Below are 16,166 nucleotides of genomic sequence, written 5' to 3'. Positions count from 1 at the left end.
TATGCAAATTAGGAGGTGTGGCTTAATGCGGAAACTCCACCGGTTGAGTGACTCACACGAGAGATTGTGTACGGAGTCAGTGGTTGATTTCTGAAATTTAAGAATTTTTGTTATGGATATAAATTCACTTTATTTCTGGAAATAAATAAAAGTTTATATAAATATGTCGGATGTTATGCTGAGGCCGCATTTGGCCTCAAGAGGTAAAAAGATTTTTATTTTATCATAATTCAAACGGTTCAATGAGTTCTTTGTCCAACCCGCTGTTGTGTACATGTATTCATCAAAATCAGTAGACGCTTGGCACTAATGTGACTGTCAAAATTTCACGTGCAACACATTTATTAAATGATTTAATATGAAATGGACTGATTTTTTAATATATTTTAATTTTTTCCCCGTTTTTGACTTAAAATAGTTTAAACCGGTTAAGTTGATTTTGTTAAAATACATAGATGTAGAGTCTATTTGCATGCATTTCAAAAGAAAGACAATTTGTTTATTTTACAAAAAAGCTATATGTAGAGCCCCACTCTCACCTTTTATTTAAATAGCAATAGATTTAACCACAATCATGGGCATGTGCCCTTTTGTAAACAAAGATGTTATGCTGAAATTCTTTTTGTAATAAACAAAATATTAAATATGATAATTAGAAAATTAGACAGGTCAGGGATCTAAATATATAAAATTCAAACAGACTCCATTGAAGTTTAAATGATAATAACAAAAGTGACAAGACTGGAAATATTTTTTTCAAGATTAATGCCCCATTTGAAGAAGGTCTACATCAATAACAAAATTGTGTGCAAAATTTCAGATCATTTTCGCTCACTTTGTTTATTCTATTAAATAATTTCACAAATCAAATCAAATTGCCTGATACATGTATATTGACTCAAAATGTGTTCAGAATACTCAATAGCACAAAAATACACTTTTCAATTTATTTCTGATTATACTACTGGATTATCTTGCATATGTTTTATCTATGCTTTAACTGTCCCAGCTGATCTGCTGATCTGCATGTTTGCAAGAAATTTTTATGATTCCTTTTATAAATATAGCAAATCTAAATGGAAATTAATGTACATCATTACATGACTTTGTATAATTTTTTTGGTTATTAAGTTAGATCTGTAATCAGTGAATTTTTGCATGTAACCAACTGAATTTAATAGAATGATGTAATGATTTGTTTGTTTCATTTTACGCCTTTTCGGCATGATGTAATGAATTACATTATTTTGATTTATTAATGTGATGATGATTTTTACAGGTTGTAGGCCAGAAGATGGAGTAAGAGATATGATAGTGATCAGTGATATAGATGAAAAAGGCATTAACGAGAATCTGAAAGCTCGATACAAGAAAGACATCATTTATGTATCCTTTTCCAGCTTGAAAAAAATCGTCATATTAGCAGGAAAACATTATGTGGGTGATGTGGAAAGGGGAAAAGCATTGTCGCTGTGATATATGATAGTTCCATCTTTCTTCTTAAACATACTTAAATGTACATGTAGATTTTCAGCCACTTTAACTGATACTGCTGAGCATAATAAATTATTGAAATCTTATTAATCTATAAATAAAAGGAGATCTCAGAAAGTTAATTTTGATAATTTTCAAGGTTACAGTACTAACACAAAGCTCTTTTGAATTAAATTGTATGCATGTGCATGTTTGAAAATTTAAATGAGTAATTAAAAAAAAAATAACGTGCAGAAAAGCTTGCATTTAGATATTCTAATTTACTTTGTTCACTAAGTAATGACACTGTCAGCACTACATAACAAGCAAGCATGCTAGAATAATTTATTTGCAGCAATTAATATATCTAGCTTTAGACCTAGCATAATTTGGTATGTATCTTCATTAAATTATGAACTATATGGTAACTGTATGTTCGCCGGTAGTCTGATGTAAGCATAGTGAAGATTTATGTCCAGTTTTATTATTTTTTGAGGCCTTCCGTGCATATAATAGCAACATTCCACAAATAATGTATGTTTTAGACTGGATTATCTTTATTGCTTGGTCATTAACTTCATGGGGAAAAACAATAAAATTATATGATCTTTTTGACCAATGTTTTAATGAGGACAGATATATGTGTTTCTATCTCAGGTCTTAGATTAATTTCACCAGGTTAGAATAATGACCAGAGGTATAATAATTTTAGCTGGTTTGATATGAATGTACATGAAGGATGTTTTGCAGGGTATATTCCATCTTTAGGTACCCACAGCTGAACCTTTAATTAACTTGATTATCTTGATTACATGTTGATCAACCACTGGTATCCCATGATGGATATATTATAACCTCATGAAGTTTTAGGGGCTAAATGAGCTTTAATCTACTGAAAGTTCGAAACAGATTTGTCCAGCTTCCAAGTTCCATTTTCGGAACTTTTGATTATCAATTTTTGGGGTATCAAGATGAAAATTTTAAGTCATTTAGCTAATAGTATAGAGCCTCGGGTTAGACTGAACTAATTTACAGGCTGACCTAGCTAAAGGCTAGATCACTTTCTTTTCTAGCAGGTTATAAAGGGCTTATGGGGGCCATGCCAGCCAACACATAACTGCAGTCTAGCTGACAGACACTATAGACAGAAATAGACAGAAATAGAATGCAACAGACAATTTTGTAAGCAATTCTTAGGCAGTCAACATATACTATATAGAACAAGATAAAAACATTCTAACTTCTATGATTGCAAGATGCCTGTTGGTTATAATCATGACAGCTGCTTTTACTTTATCTTAGAGGAGTAAAGATTCTATGTTCATGAGATGATAAAAGATGCTTTATGTATTAAAGCTGTAATATGTATGTGGTATCCCTTTTATTCTGTTATACTAACGTATAATAGTATAAAACAACTTTAAAACATTTACAACTTTATAAATTAATGTTCAGTTGTATCAGGATGCAAACCACTTGCTTCTAGCTCAAAAGGGAGAAATTATCATATTAGTTATCTAGGGGTAGCTGGTTAGATCCCTGAGTGAGGCAAAATTTCTTTTACAATTGATCTTGGACATTGTGTCTAATTGGTTAATTTGTCTGTCACCACTCATTCAAAAATCATGTGGGATAAGTAGTCTGTTTGGGAGATATTTGTTTGGGAGATACATGTACTGTAGTATCTGGTTAGTAATCCAGGAAAGAAGTTAGCTGGTAAAATCAGCATAAAAAGGAGAAAAAACTAGCAATTCAGTTGTGTGTATCTCCTTCAAGGATTCAAATAGCAAGAAAGGTTGTTTTGTCTTTTTAGAGGGTAAAGTTAATAATCAGTCACATATAAATCTATGTACGCATCATCTCTAGCACCGGTAGATTCTTGCTTCCACAAACCTAGCTGAAATGGAAAAATACACCATTTATTTTCAGATAGCATTATGGTTAATCCAACACGCAAGTCTTGAAATGTTTATCTCTATTAGCTTAAAATTTTTGTTGATGCTTACACATTCAAAGGAAGAAAATATGTATATTTAGCACTATAATAATGCTAGACAACTAAGATTATGATGAATGTGTAGCCTATACTCTACAGCTTCATAAAGACCCATATTTTATATGCAAGTCTCTGAGAAACCCATTATTGTTCCAATGGGAATTCATGTAGGATACTTGAATAATGCTCCCTGACTGACTGTAAGAGGTACTTATTGGTCTCTATTTAATTAGGCTTTCATTGTACATTACCAATCAATGATCTGGCCTAGTTATCGGATTTGAATATTGAAACATGTACACGTATACTATAATAACTGCAGAATGAAAGGTCTCGGACCTTTTTTTTCGATTTGAGCAAAATTCACAACTTTTTTTTGCTAATTTTGTTTCTTTTTTCAATTTGAGCAAAATTCACAATTCTTTTTCTAATTTTGTTTCTTTCTCATAATCTTCATGCAATTATTGTATGAAAAAGCATTGACATGCTTTAGGTTTCAAAGTAGTACAGTCATGCGGTGCCATCTATGGTCTTATGATGAGACAAAATCAAGGGACATATGCTGAAAACAAAGCTCAATGTATGTTTTAAGAGACAATTAAAGAGTTCAAAGAGGCATGTCAGCATGTCTCCTAGGCTGGTAATTTGAGACTTGACAGGTATGTAACATGATCTATTTGATCAAAGCAAGAGGTTTTTAAGTACGTTTGTATCACAGCAGCATGATATTTAACATATAAAACATCAGCAGGTTTCTTCACAGTCTCTAAGTAAGTTAATGACAGGTCTTAGACTGACAATTGATTCAGACACTCACAGAAAATAGATAAAAGACTTTAAAAAACAACATGATCCAGACTATCAGCCGGTTCCAAACTTAAAGGCATCAACTGGTTCCCATAAACATTACAAGATGTTCCAATTTTGAAGCTTCTGATTTAACTATGATTCTGTGAACAAAAAAATCAGACGGAAACTGCAACAAGTTTCCAATCGGGATGCTGTGGGTTTTAAGATTCCACTCAAGGCTATAAGAAACTATTCTGCTAGCTTGAAGAAGGTCAGAGGTTCTACTGAGGTAGGGCCTGAACTAATGCACAAAGGGGCACCTGAGGTCTTCCTCAACCAGTAAAACTGGAAAAGCTACCTTTATGACTTTTAGTGTCTTCTTGACTTAATTTCAAATCCCCCACAAAAAATAGTTAAAAGTTAAATTCAAGCATCTTGTTTATTATAATGTGTATAAAATTTAATAAGTCAATTAGGAACCTATTTATAAATTTGCTTTTCCTAATTAAACTTAATATGCAGTTGCCAGATCATAATTCTATTTGAAATTTCTGCATATGACTTGAAACAATTGTTTTTTATTTGCTAGCCTAATGTCAATATCTACAAATACTGATCTAATTGTTGTAAATTCCTGGGTTAATGAGGCTCACTCTGAGAAATAAAACAAGCTACTAATTAATGGTGGGACGTGGAAACAATTTTCCAAAAGTCATTAAGAACCTCCAGCCTGGAGACAGCAGACATGTCAGACTGTACTCAACCAATCAAAATCAATTATTGAGCTTGTTGCATGCAATTATCCTTAGGGGCGACTTGGTCGTCAAATTGATCACATCCAATTTATGCACTCCCTTTTGCTGAAGGACGTTAAAATCATAATTAATTTGCTTCTGTCAGAAATATTGATAATTTTACTGTAATAGCCAGCTATTTATTTAAACAGTTTTCATGACAATCAACTTTAGAAGATACGCAGATACTTGAAACAGGAAAAAAAAAAGGATTTTTGATTTCCCCAATACATAATAATTCTCTTTCGAAAAAATGTAATTTGTAGAAATATGACGATTGATTAAATTGCCCCTGTTGTATCACAAATTAAATGGTTTTTCTCAAGTTATTCAGTTTGTTGAATGTACTTGTTGCTTTAAAAGGGGGATGCTGAAGTACCATTTAGTTTTCTGGGAGATCAATAGAATGTCCCAGGAAGTCTGGAGCTATCATAATGCCATGCAGAGATTTACATTTTCATACAATGATCTTTTCATGAAACCTAATCAATAGCAAGATATGGTTATATGGTTTAGGTTGCCAAATGGTAGAAACTTTGATGTTTTTGTTTACTCTATGTAAACAATAAGTTTTATTTTTTCATTTCACTAGTTGGTAGTATTTTGCATGTTTTACAATGTTATATACCCCGCCCTATCCCATTCCCCCTCCCCCTTCCATCCCCACCACCACTACCACCTGCAAAAAAAATATCTATTCTGTTTTATTTTAAGTATTACATATGTAATAAAATTCGTGAAACTGTCTTCTTAAAGATGATTGGGCTGTGAAATTAGACTTGACCAATGACAATTGTTGGATTTAAGACTGGTAGTACAACTGATTTATGGGGACCGGCTATATGGTTATAACTAATGTATTGTGCATGTATAATTTTAACTGCATGATAACATTATGTAAAATTTTCGAAAATTTAATAAATGAATAAATTTCGAATCAATTGCATTAATGCTACAACTGACTGTCTAACCTTGTAAATTTAAACCCCCCCCCCCCCAAAAAAAAACAACCCAAAATGCGACCAGAGGTCTCATATGCTTAAATATGGTAATAAGTTGACAATAATCATATATATTCTGTATATGGGAAATGAACATTGTTCATCATGAAAGATATTGGAATTCTCACAGCCCAGTATCTTTCTCGATCAAGTTACAAGATTTTTGATCTACCATTAAATGAAATCACATGTTTGTTTAAAGAGAGCATTTTACTAGATTTATTGCTATCTAAAGTATTGTGCATTAGTGTTGGCACCAGTATTGTACAGATCAATAAAGGCAATTTGTCTGTTTGTATAGGAAATAAACTCAACTTTAAAAGGAACAAAATGTTGTTTTTTTGCTATACATTTTGAGTTTTCAGTTTCAGCATGTTTAAAAATTAAATGTAAAGTATCTACATTTGCATAAAAAAGCAGCCATAATCTTCCAAACATTAGGACTAAAACTGCATTTTCCTGAAAGAAAGCATGATTGGACAACTTTAGGCAAGGGCTGTCGGCTTCCGCCATCAGTAAATGCATGGATCACCATTTGCTCATATATGATTCAAGCATAACAAAATGAGAAAAAAAACATAACTTCACCAGACAAGTTAGGAAGTAACAACTTTCTTAATTTGCCAATAAATTTAAATATAAATGACCTTGTTCAAGCACTTATCACGTAGCAAAATGAAAAATTATAATGATTATGATTAAAATCTAAACATAAAACAATTTGCTGACACTGTATTTGTACCTGCTACAGAATTCCAGATGGGAGACTCAGAGGTCCAACAGTCAGTAAATCATCAAATTTATGCAAAGCGATTAGTGAGAGTATAGTAATGAGTGGCAAATTTTCTGTTAAAATTCTTATTATTTACATTATACCACGTTAATATATATGCATCCTGCTTCAGCATCTCTAATACATCGGGACGCTGCTTTAGGTCAAGATAGTGGCGATGCAATTATTATTGTTTAATTGTCTTGAAATATTCATAATTCTGAATCAATAAATGGGGAAAGATACTATTATTGATGAAATGCAAGAGGACTCTTATGTAACGAATATTGATGGGAATTCAATGGTGCATAACAATACAGACAGATGGTGAATTAAGTGTTCAGGGAATACATCCTTGATTGTTGCATTTCCGGGACTTAGAAATTGAAAAAAAAAATGAACTTGAAAAATTTTATGCTTTTAATAGTCTGTAATGTTTACAGTTAGTCTCATTAATATAATTAACAACTTAACTTGCCTGTACTTAGAAATTTTGCATGAACTAATATGACATTAGACAGATATCTCAGGGCCTTCCCCAGGTCAATTTAGCGCCCCGGTGCCGGGGCGCTTGTTTTTCCGTTTACGGATCACCGGGGCGCTTGGATTTTGGCTTGCATGTTTGATCTTAGCGCCGGGGCGCTTGTATTTTGACAGCAGGAGAAACTTCTTATCAACGTAATAGCTTAAAATGTGATTTAGAATGTCTTAAAATTCCAATATTTTGGAAAGTTTTGCAGTTGGTTCCAAGTTTGCAGTTATATTTCAGAATCATTAATTTCTTCTCTAGAGAATGAAGAATCTATATATCTTACACTTGCCTCCATTAAAACATAACAATTAGTAAGTAGTCTCCAGTATTTGATGATGTAATTTTAAAATTGCTTTTAATTTATTATTGTTTCAAAACTCATATAATTATACTTAATTAAATGACCCCTACCAGTCTTCAGTCTCTAAATTCTAATCTTGACAAAAAACATTTATCGCTTTTAGGGAAAATTTGAAAATATTAATAGACTGAGTAGCGACCAGTGCTGACCATGATAAGACAGCATGAATGCCTGTTGACTGGTCTGCACTATTTTCATGGGTAGAATCAGTAAATTTCTGTTATTAAGTGAACAACCTAAGTTAAACAGTTATATTGATTTCTTCTTTATTTTATCCTCCTGTTTGTATCACTTCAGATCAATAAAGTTCCTTAAAATATCTCCTTTAAATTTTTATACTAAAGTTAAAATGTTTTGATTTTGAAAGTTTAAAGGAATGTTGACAGAAGACTTCATTTTGACACGAATATTTTGACTTATGAATAAAAAGCCTTTGATATTACACCTTGAAAACCGGATTAAAAATTGTAAGTTGTTATTATTAAACCTTTTCCAACAGATATATAAACATTTGTATTGGAAATAGTAAACCACTTCTTGTATTGTATATTTTTATTGTTAAAACATATACAAGTATGATCCAATTTCTACCGTATATTAAGTTTAATTGATTAAAATGATACCTAAGTAGCCTTAATTCGCCCCACGTGATTTAAATACAGGTGTGCATTTTTGTGGTTTTGCATGTTTGTGATAGCATGACCAGATTATATCAAAGAGAGTCTGATTTTAATGACTGGTAGAAAATATTTTGTTAAAAAATAAAACAGTGACTAACTTTTTTACAACGGGTCACGCCTTTAAAGTTTTCACTTAACATTGTACTTTTTGTTAACGATAGATTAATCATTTAAGGACAATCATGGAAAATCAGTTTATAATAATGTGCATTGCACTTACAATAATTACGCACATGCCAAACATGTACAAACTTATATAACTATTAAACGTAAACTCAAATATTATGTAAATGTAGAAATGATGAAAATGCATAAATTATTAAATAAAACTTTAACAATTCAATCTAGAAGATACAACATACATGTATTCTGTATTTATTTAAAATAGTTTACTATAATAAATGCTATTAAGTTTTTAGAACTTTGTTAGTTTCTAAGTTAGATTAAATTATATTTTCTACCATTTAAACATTGCAATATAGAATATTAAAATTCTATTGAAGACATCAAATTTAAGTTTGTTCTTCCAAATAACAAACAAAATGTTAAAAATCAAAGTACTAGCATTGATATTATGATTGTATATATACCGGTAATTGTAATTGAAGTCAATTTTCAGGTAATATAAACACTGTATTCCTTGACAGTCTCTCAGACATTTACAGGGTCTATCCTGGTTGCTGTTAACCCATACAAGAGTGTGAAGATCTATGAACAGGTATGTATCCAACTCCTTTAGTTTACAAAGCTCTTCTTGCCCATGCTTATTATAAATTCATATCTTCAAGGGAACATTTATAAAAAAGGACTAAGTATTTTTGGTTGAACAGCACTGCCTGGTTCTGATAAACTGCCGGCATTATGAGGCTGTTCTCTTCTGGATCCAGTATTCAACTAGTACATAAATATCACAGGCAAACATATCACTTATCAGCAACTTTTATGCCATAAGGGCAAATTTTAGTGTCTTTTGAACAATTCATTATGCTGTTTAAGGGATTTGTTATTGCAAACAAAGAGCACAGAATCTGCTACAGACAAAATTTAAATTTTTTATATTGGACCCCTCTTCTCAGTATTGTATAAGAAAGAATCAAGCCATAATCAGCTTCTCAGTGCTGCGTAATGGGTTACTTATTTTAAAATTTAATAGCAATTAAACCCCTTACTATGGGTGTCCTTGGCCGAGTGGTTAAGGTCGTTGACTTCAAACCACTTGCCCCTCACCGCTGTGGGTTCGAATCTCGACAGGCACTTTGGATGTGAGGAAGCTATCCAGCTTAAATTACGGAACGTCTGTGGTTCTCCTCGGGTGCCCGTTTGAGCCGGAAATAATGCAAGGAGGGGCACCTGAGGTCTTCCTCTACCAGTAAAGCTGGAACGTCGCCAAATGATCTATACTGTGTCGGTGTGACGTAAAACCCAATCAAACAAGCAAAAAACCCCTTACTGCCCTAAAAATGACAATATACATTGATAATAATTATGTAACTAATATCAGTTTTGTAAAAAAAAAATCATGTTTATTTTCTAACCTTCAAATTTTGACATAAAACATGAAAACTCTCGAATATCTCTCTCTTCTCTGTCTAACATTGATCTCTTGTTTAAGTGCATTAGATGAAAAGATAAGATTTATCTTTTTCTGCAAGTGTTGTAATAGAAAGTTTTATTGCTGATGGCATCATTCTTATATCTACATAATACTTCTGGATAAGCCAGCACTGGAAATGGTAATGCTCAGCCTTGATTGACATCAAACTTTGAAACATTAACTCAAATTTATGTGGGGCTTGCATAGAAAGTAAATTTTTTTTACAAAATGTAAAAATGCTATTCAAAAGTAAAAGATGTTATTAGAAACTTAAAAATGTTATTCAAAAATGTAAGGGGAAAAAATGTTGTTCAAAACTAAAGAATGTTGATCAGTATGTAAAATGTTTGATATTCAAAATGTATTAAATAAGAAATAATGGTATTCAAAATGTTATTCAAAATGTAAAAATAATTTTATCCAAAATGTAAATTAAGGTTTAAATATTTCTATCTCATAATGAATTTGAAAATTGTTATTGACAAATTGGAGCAATTAAACTACATGTAGTTATCACATAAATAGCATTTAAATTTGACAAGCACAAGTTTATTCCAACATTACTTTCAACTTAAATATTATTAAAATGTGATTTGATGATGCAATTAAAAAGAAAAAAGAAACCATGAGATAATCTGCAAATAATTATGAGTGTAATTTTTATGAGAATTATACTATGATATATACAACCTGATGCATTTTGAAGTTTTATGTCATGTCATTTTTCATTTGATGCTAATTAAGGTACAAGTTTCCAGTTCATAAAAAAATAGTTATACAGGTGCTATTTAGGGGCATTTTTTATGGCTAATTCTATCTTTTGAAAAAACATGACAAAGTATGTCATTTAAGTGCAGTGTTACACTGTGGAACAGTAAATTCATAGTTCATCCTTCAACATGAGTAATGGGGAGATATTTTTCATTTATAACACTTTTGTTTGTTAAACCTAGCTACTGTACTAGTAGCTTTGTCATGGCGTAAAGACAAAAGGTATTTCATAAAAAATAAACAACAAAAAAACGTGAATACTGTTATAAAGTTAACGTCCTTGTTGTAAACTTTTAAGCATTTGTTCTACTCATACAGATGAATGATTCAGACAGTGTACTTTCACTTGGTTGATTAATTTATTAAAGTTGGTCATGATTTGCTTGTGGGTATACTAGTATAGTCAATTGTTTTATTGTGTTATATTGTGTGATAAGTAATAATAAGAGGGGAGGGTTTCATTTCATAGGGCTTTGATTGTTTTTTGAAAAATTTACATTATTTTTTCCCATAATACATGAAGCTACGCTTTGTTCTACTGTATTTGACGTGTCATGTATATCCATTGTCCCACTTGGTTTAAAAGGCTATCATTTGCAGTAACTATTGTATGTAACATCTTTAAGATGTCATAATGATATGAGAATACTACGACCTCCCTCAACCCCATCTGGCCTCATCATATAATCCCAGACATGGATGAGTTATAAGAAATGTTAAGACTGTCTTTGCAGGGACAGTGGATACTTCATTCATTCTAAAGTGCTAAATACCTCACTACAGCAATTTCAGTGGATATATTGTGTGCCTGAATAAATGAAGAGGGGCATTCCCGAAGTATTTTTTCCATAAGCTTGATGTTTATGATTTGTTGTTGTGAAAAAACCCAACCATAATAATTAAAATTGTTCATATGTACTTTGTTTAATGTCACACGAAGTTATTGGGCCAGAATGTATGTAGAAATAACATCTTAATAAGAATGTTTTAGCTGATAAGCATTATGATATCTATATAGTGTGTAATAATAGACTTATATTGACTAGACATCCATTTAATGATGAACTGCAGAAACCTCTGAATATAAGCAATAGTATGGGATAGCTTTCTTGATGGTGTGAAAATGGCATACCATACTGTTCCCATGGGAGAGTTTGGTATCCACTCAATTGGAATAATAGGTTTTTACCCATTTGCAGAAGGCTTTATCCATTAACCCATGTATATAGTTTTACATTTAATTCCATTATGGATATATACTCTCTTTTGTTGTTAATGATATAATGTGTGTAATTCTGCAGTTAGTTATTTGGTCCTGAAGTTAATCCATTTAACTTGTACTGGAATTAATTAGATAATGCCTAAGAATAAGACTTGCATTTATATTTCATGCTTATTATAGTCATGTGGTATACAAATAATGTTTAAAATTGCATGACAGTAAGTATAATGCAAAAGTCAAAATAATGAATTTTGCGGTCGTATTTTTATTTTCACTTTAAAAATGATTTAAAAAGATTATAGAATAAACACCGGAATTGCTCAAATGAATTCAAAGCACTGGAATTATGTGTATTAAATTTTCAATCTTTCATTGATGTTTTTTTTGTGTTAAAAATTGCATCAAAGTGGAATGTATTTATTATCAGTTATATTGAAAACATTTCTCTTAATATTATACTTACATTGTAAACTTAAAGGTATTAGTTCATCGAAATTTGCAGACTTAGCAAAAAAAATAAAGCAAATTAAGCAATACATTTACATTGAAGAATCGGAAATGAATCAATGTAATATCAGATATGATAAAGCCTTTATGTTATTGTTTAAGACCATACCATATAGAGTAACGATTAGCGGGGAGGAATTTTTATTGACCATCATCGGACATCATGTTGCTTCATCGACTTGAGACTATGACAATGCCATTTATTCTGTCCGTCATATTAGTCATAACAATGATAAATGCTTAGTTAGGTCCGCAGAAACTTATTTTGTCATACTCTCTGATTCATCATTGTTACGGAGTCGTAATTTAACATCCGTATATTTGCTTATTCATAAGTAAACTTTGACGTTATTGGTTTTCGCTATTGGCTCAATCTTCCAATTTAATCCACTCCTGAATGTAATAACCAATGCCAACGATGCCAACGAAAGGTGCTGGCAGACTTCAAAGTGACATTGGTTTTATTCATTCAAGTAGCCTGTGATTCATCTGTTAGAATGTCATTAGGGTTTGTAAATATTTAAATAACGGCAAGTTTCTGTTAGCAGAACAGTAGCAGACGGGCACACATGTGTTAGGATACATGTACATGTAGATAGAGGAAAGCAGATTTCCTGTTTTTCATATATACATTATATATCATTTAGATGTACAGTGAAAGTCAATTTAGTTTGAAATTTATTGACATGGAAAACTTCTGTTCCTGTAACCACATGTGAAAAGAATTTGCTTGCTAAATGTATCATATGCTTTAAAGTTAGATTTAAATGAAGTTAGTTTAGTGATTGAATGATTGAGGCAATATTTTAATTTTTTTAATTAATCTAATAAAGAATTTTTTTATAACAGAAAATCCTTATCAAATCTGTACAAGTTGTCAGTTTTATAACTAACGTTACTTTTAACTTGAGGTCTGGTTTTAAAGGCATAAAGATATTTATAAAGATATTAATTTTACGTGTAATCATGACAATTTGTCTGTTGTTTTTTTTGCCAGTATCAAATAATCTGAAATATCCCCAGTTTTTTTATGTAGACATTTCATTCTCCATTTCCTTTTTGTTTACGATTCAATTTTTATTTTTGTTTGAAACAGGAAACATTTTAAAGCTCCCCTATTAAATATTTTTATTTTTTTGTTTTGTTAAAATTTTCTTTGTTCCGTTTGAAGTATTTGCCTCTACACTATTTCCGATTAGTTCACATTACACTATCATTGTTTAGTCTGCATTTTCTGCTTGTCTGAGCCCTTTATTCAACGCCAGTTAAGTCTCCATTTCCTCATGTTTACATTTTGCTAAAACCTTTGTTGCGAGGACAGTCTAAATTGCCAATATGGACAGCGTATAATGTTATATCGGGAAATCACTTATTATTGAATTGCTAATACAATATGTTATTATTGTTATTTACTCAATGATCTATCTGGTCTACGCATAATTGCTGTAGGTTATGTAGATTATTTTTGGTTACGATTTTGGCCCGGTTTCGTGTCATCCCTTACATAGTGTATAGTAATTATTGGCGATATCTTGAAATTAATCAGGTGTGAATAGGTAACGAAAGTAATTATAGGGGCATAACTGTCATGTCTTTGTGTCAAGTTTGTATACACTAAAGTTTAACAGGTGAGAATTAATATTCATTTCATTGTTCATTTGCATAATTGGGAGGAGCTTACTGTGTATTGAACCTTGAGCAAAATAATGGTAAAAAGTTGGGTTTTTTTTAATGTAAAAAACTTGGCAGATCAATTAAAAAATTACAATAGATTTAAAAAAAAACAATCAAATAATTAGACTTGGTAAAACTATACATACATTGTAGATAATGTTAAAATGCACATACACTAGTATAACATTTAACAAGACTTTTAAGGTAAAAAAATGCATTATTTTATTATGTGAGAATAATGGGAGAAAAAGTAAAAATAAACTGTTCTTTTAGAAAGGAAAAAAAAAATGTAAATTGATTCCCTATTTATATTAAACAAATCATTTTTATATTAAACATAAAAAAAGCTCTGTATGACAATTGAGGGAATAATAAAACCTCTTACAATCATTACTAAACACATGAGCTGGAATCAGAAACTCTTTAATTAGCACAAACGATTGTTTTTTTCTGGCACGGGCCAGCATTCATATTTCATTGATTCTGTCTGCAATTACTGACCTTCTTTTTCTCCCTTATCATGATCTGAGACCACATATCATTTTAGGTATAGAGTAACTAAGAGCAACAATTGCTTTTATGAGAGCATATGGAAACGGGACATTTTAGGCACGCAACAAGGCTGACTATATTTAGTAATCCATATCTGGGCATCATTTGTGCTGTGCAAAAAAAGTTCTGCTATTTTAGGAGTTTTCAAGCACTTATAACAAGAGGCCATTGCATTTCCATATAAGGAGTTGCTTAGCAACCACTGCTGAAATATGAACTACGAGATATGATTTTTGTAAACTGGCATATATTATAATGGAAGATATTAAAAGTGTTAATAAATATAACACGATTATCCTGTAATAAAAACCAAATAAAGAATACTGTTTTTGATTAAAATAAAATGCAATTTGATTTTAACCTTATTATGATTAGATCAGTGAGAAGGAAATTTGCTTATTGCAATAATTTTTAATGGTTCAGATTAATCAAAATTTAATGAAAATGCTGAAATTCTGAACTTTTTAAAAAAAACAAACAACAAAGTGATTAAAAAAATGCTTTCAATTTTATGGAATAAATGTGATATTTGTACAGCAAAAAACATAGTTCACTTAAACAATCAAATGAGGGTATAAATATTGTATTTTAAACAAAATCTTTTTTTTTTATTCTCACAAAAAATCAAATTACGATCATGTTATACTAAAGCTATCAAGTAACATGTTTGGTAACAATTGCCTTTGCTTCATTGGGACCTTATTTATCTTGATAATCATAGTGAATTATGGGACATTCTCTACAAGCATCGGAGCTGAATTCTGGGAGCTCGAAATTTTTACATATTTGACTCAATGCATCAATGTCATTACTCCCATAATGCCCCTTGATAATATTATTCATGAAATGTAAGCTGTCTTCTGGGACAGTATACATGTATAAAAATACCATCATGAACACTTTTCTATTATAGCAAAATTGTCAACTGTTAATATAACATCATACTGCTTTGCTGCAATTTTTTGTCAGAAATATTGTGAAACTAAATTTTTAAAGAGTGGCATTGTAACCAATAAAATGTTGTTTTTGTTGTTGTTGTTTTTTCAAAAAAGCTAGTATGTGAAAATATTTAAGATGTTGTCAAGTAGCTATATTGTATAAAGATGACCTAACTTTGAAGTGTTATTTACCATATTTGGATTATCAAGTGTCAGCATATTTCATATATTATTTCAATGCAATTATAATGGTAAAAAACATACATTGTATATAAAAAAATGATTTTTTTTCTAAGGGAAACAACTCTGTAACAACAAAAGTTTTTATAGAGGTTAGCACTGTGACAGCAGTCCCAAATGTTTGATTACTTATATTGTATGGCAAAATAAATCTCTGTACTGTAAAATATACTTTAACTCCATTAAACTAAGAATCTTTCAAGGTGTTAAATTTCTTGGTTGCACATGACTTGTGTATCAAATCAAAGGGAAGCAACTCATAAAAATTAC

At 30.9% G+C, this 16,166-nt stretch overlaps 1 protein-coding gene across 1 annotated transcript in view; it reads left to right on the top strand.

Annotated features, from left to right (window-relative positions):
• The first annotated feature begins 36 nt into the window (after nt 1-36).
• Nucleotides 37-16,166, top strand: part of LOC132731255 (myosin-I heavy chain-like) — a 138,261-nt gene continuing 122,131 nt past the window's right edge. The window contains 3 exon segments of the mRNA XM_060717414.1: nt 37-203; nt 1,280-1,386; nt 9,054-9,116. Of these exon segments, the coding sequence (XP_060573397.1) occupies nt 164-203; nt 1,280-1,386; nt 9,054-9,116 (210 nt within the window). The 5' untranslated portion in view covers nt 37-163.

This window comes from Ruditapes philippinarum, unplaced genomic scaffold (genome assembly GCF_026571515.1).
Source record: "Ruditapes philippinarum isolate M1 unplaced genomic scaffold, ASM2657151v2 ctg124_1_1_1_1, whole genome shotgun sequence".
Taxonomy (NCBI): domain Eukaryota; kingdom Metazoa; phylum Mollusca; class Bivalvia; order Venerida; family Veneridae; genus Ruditapes; species Ruditapes philippinarum.
The sequence above is the reverse complement of the archived record's forward strand: the minus strand, read 5'-3'. Positions and strand labels throughout refer to the sequence as shown.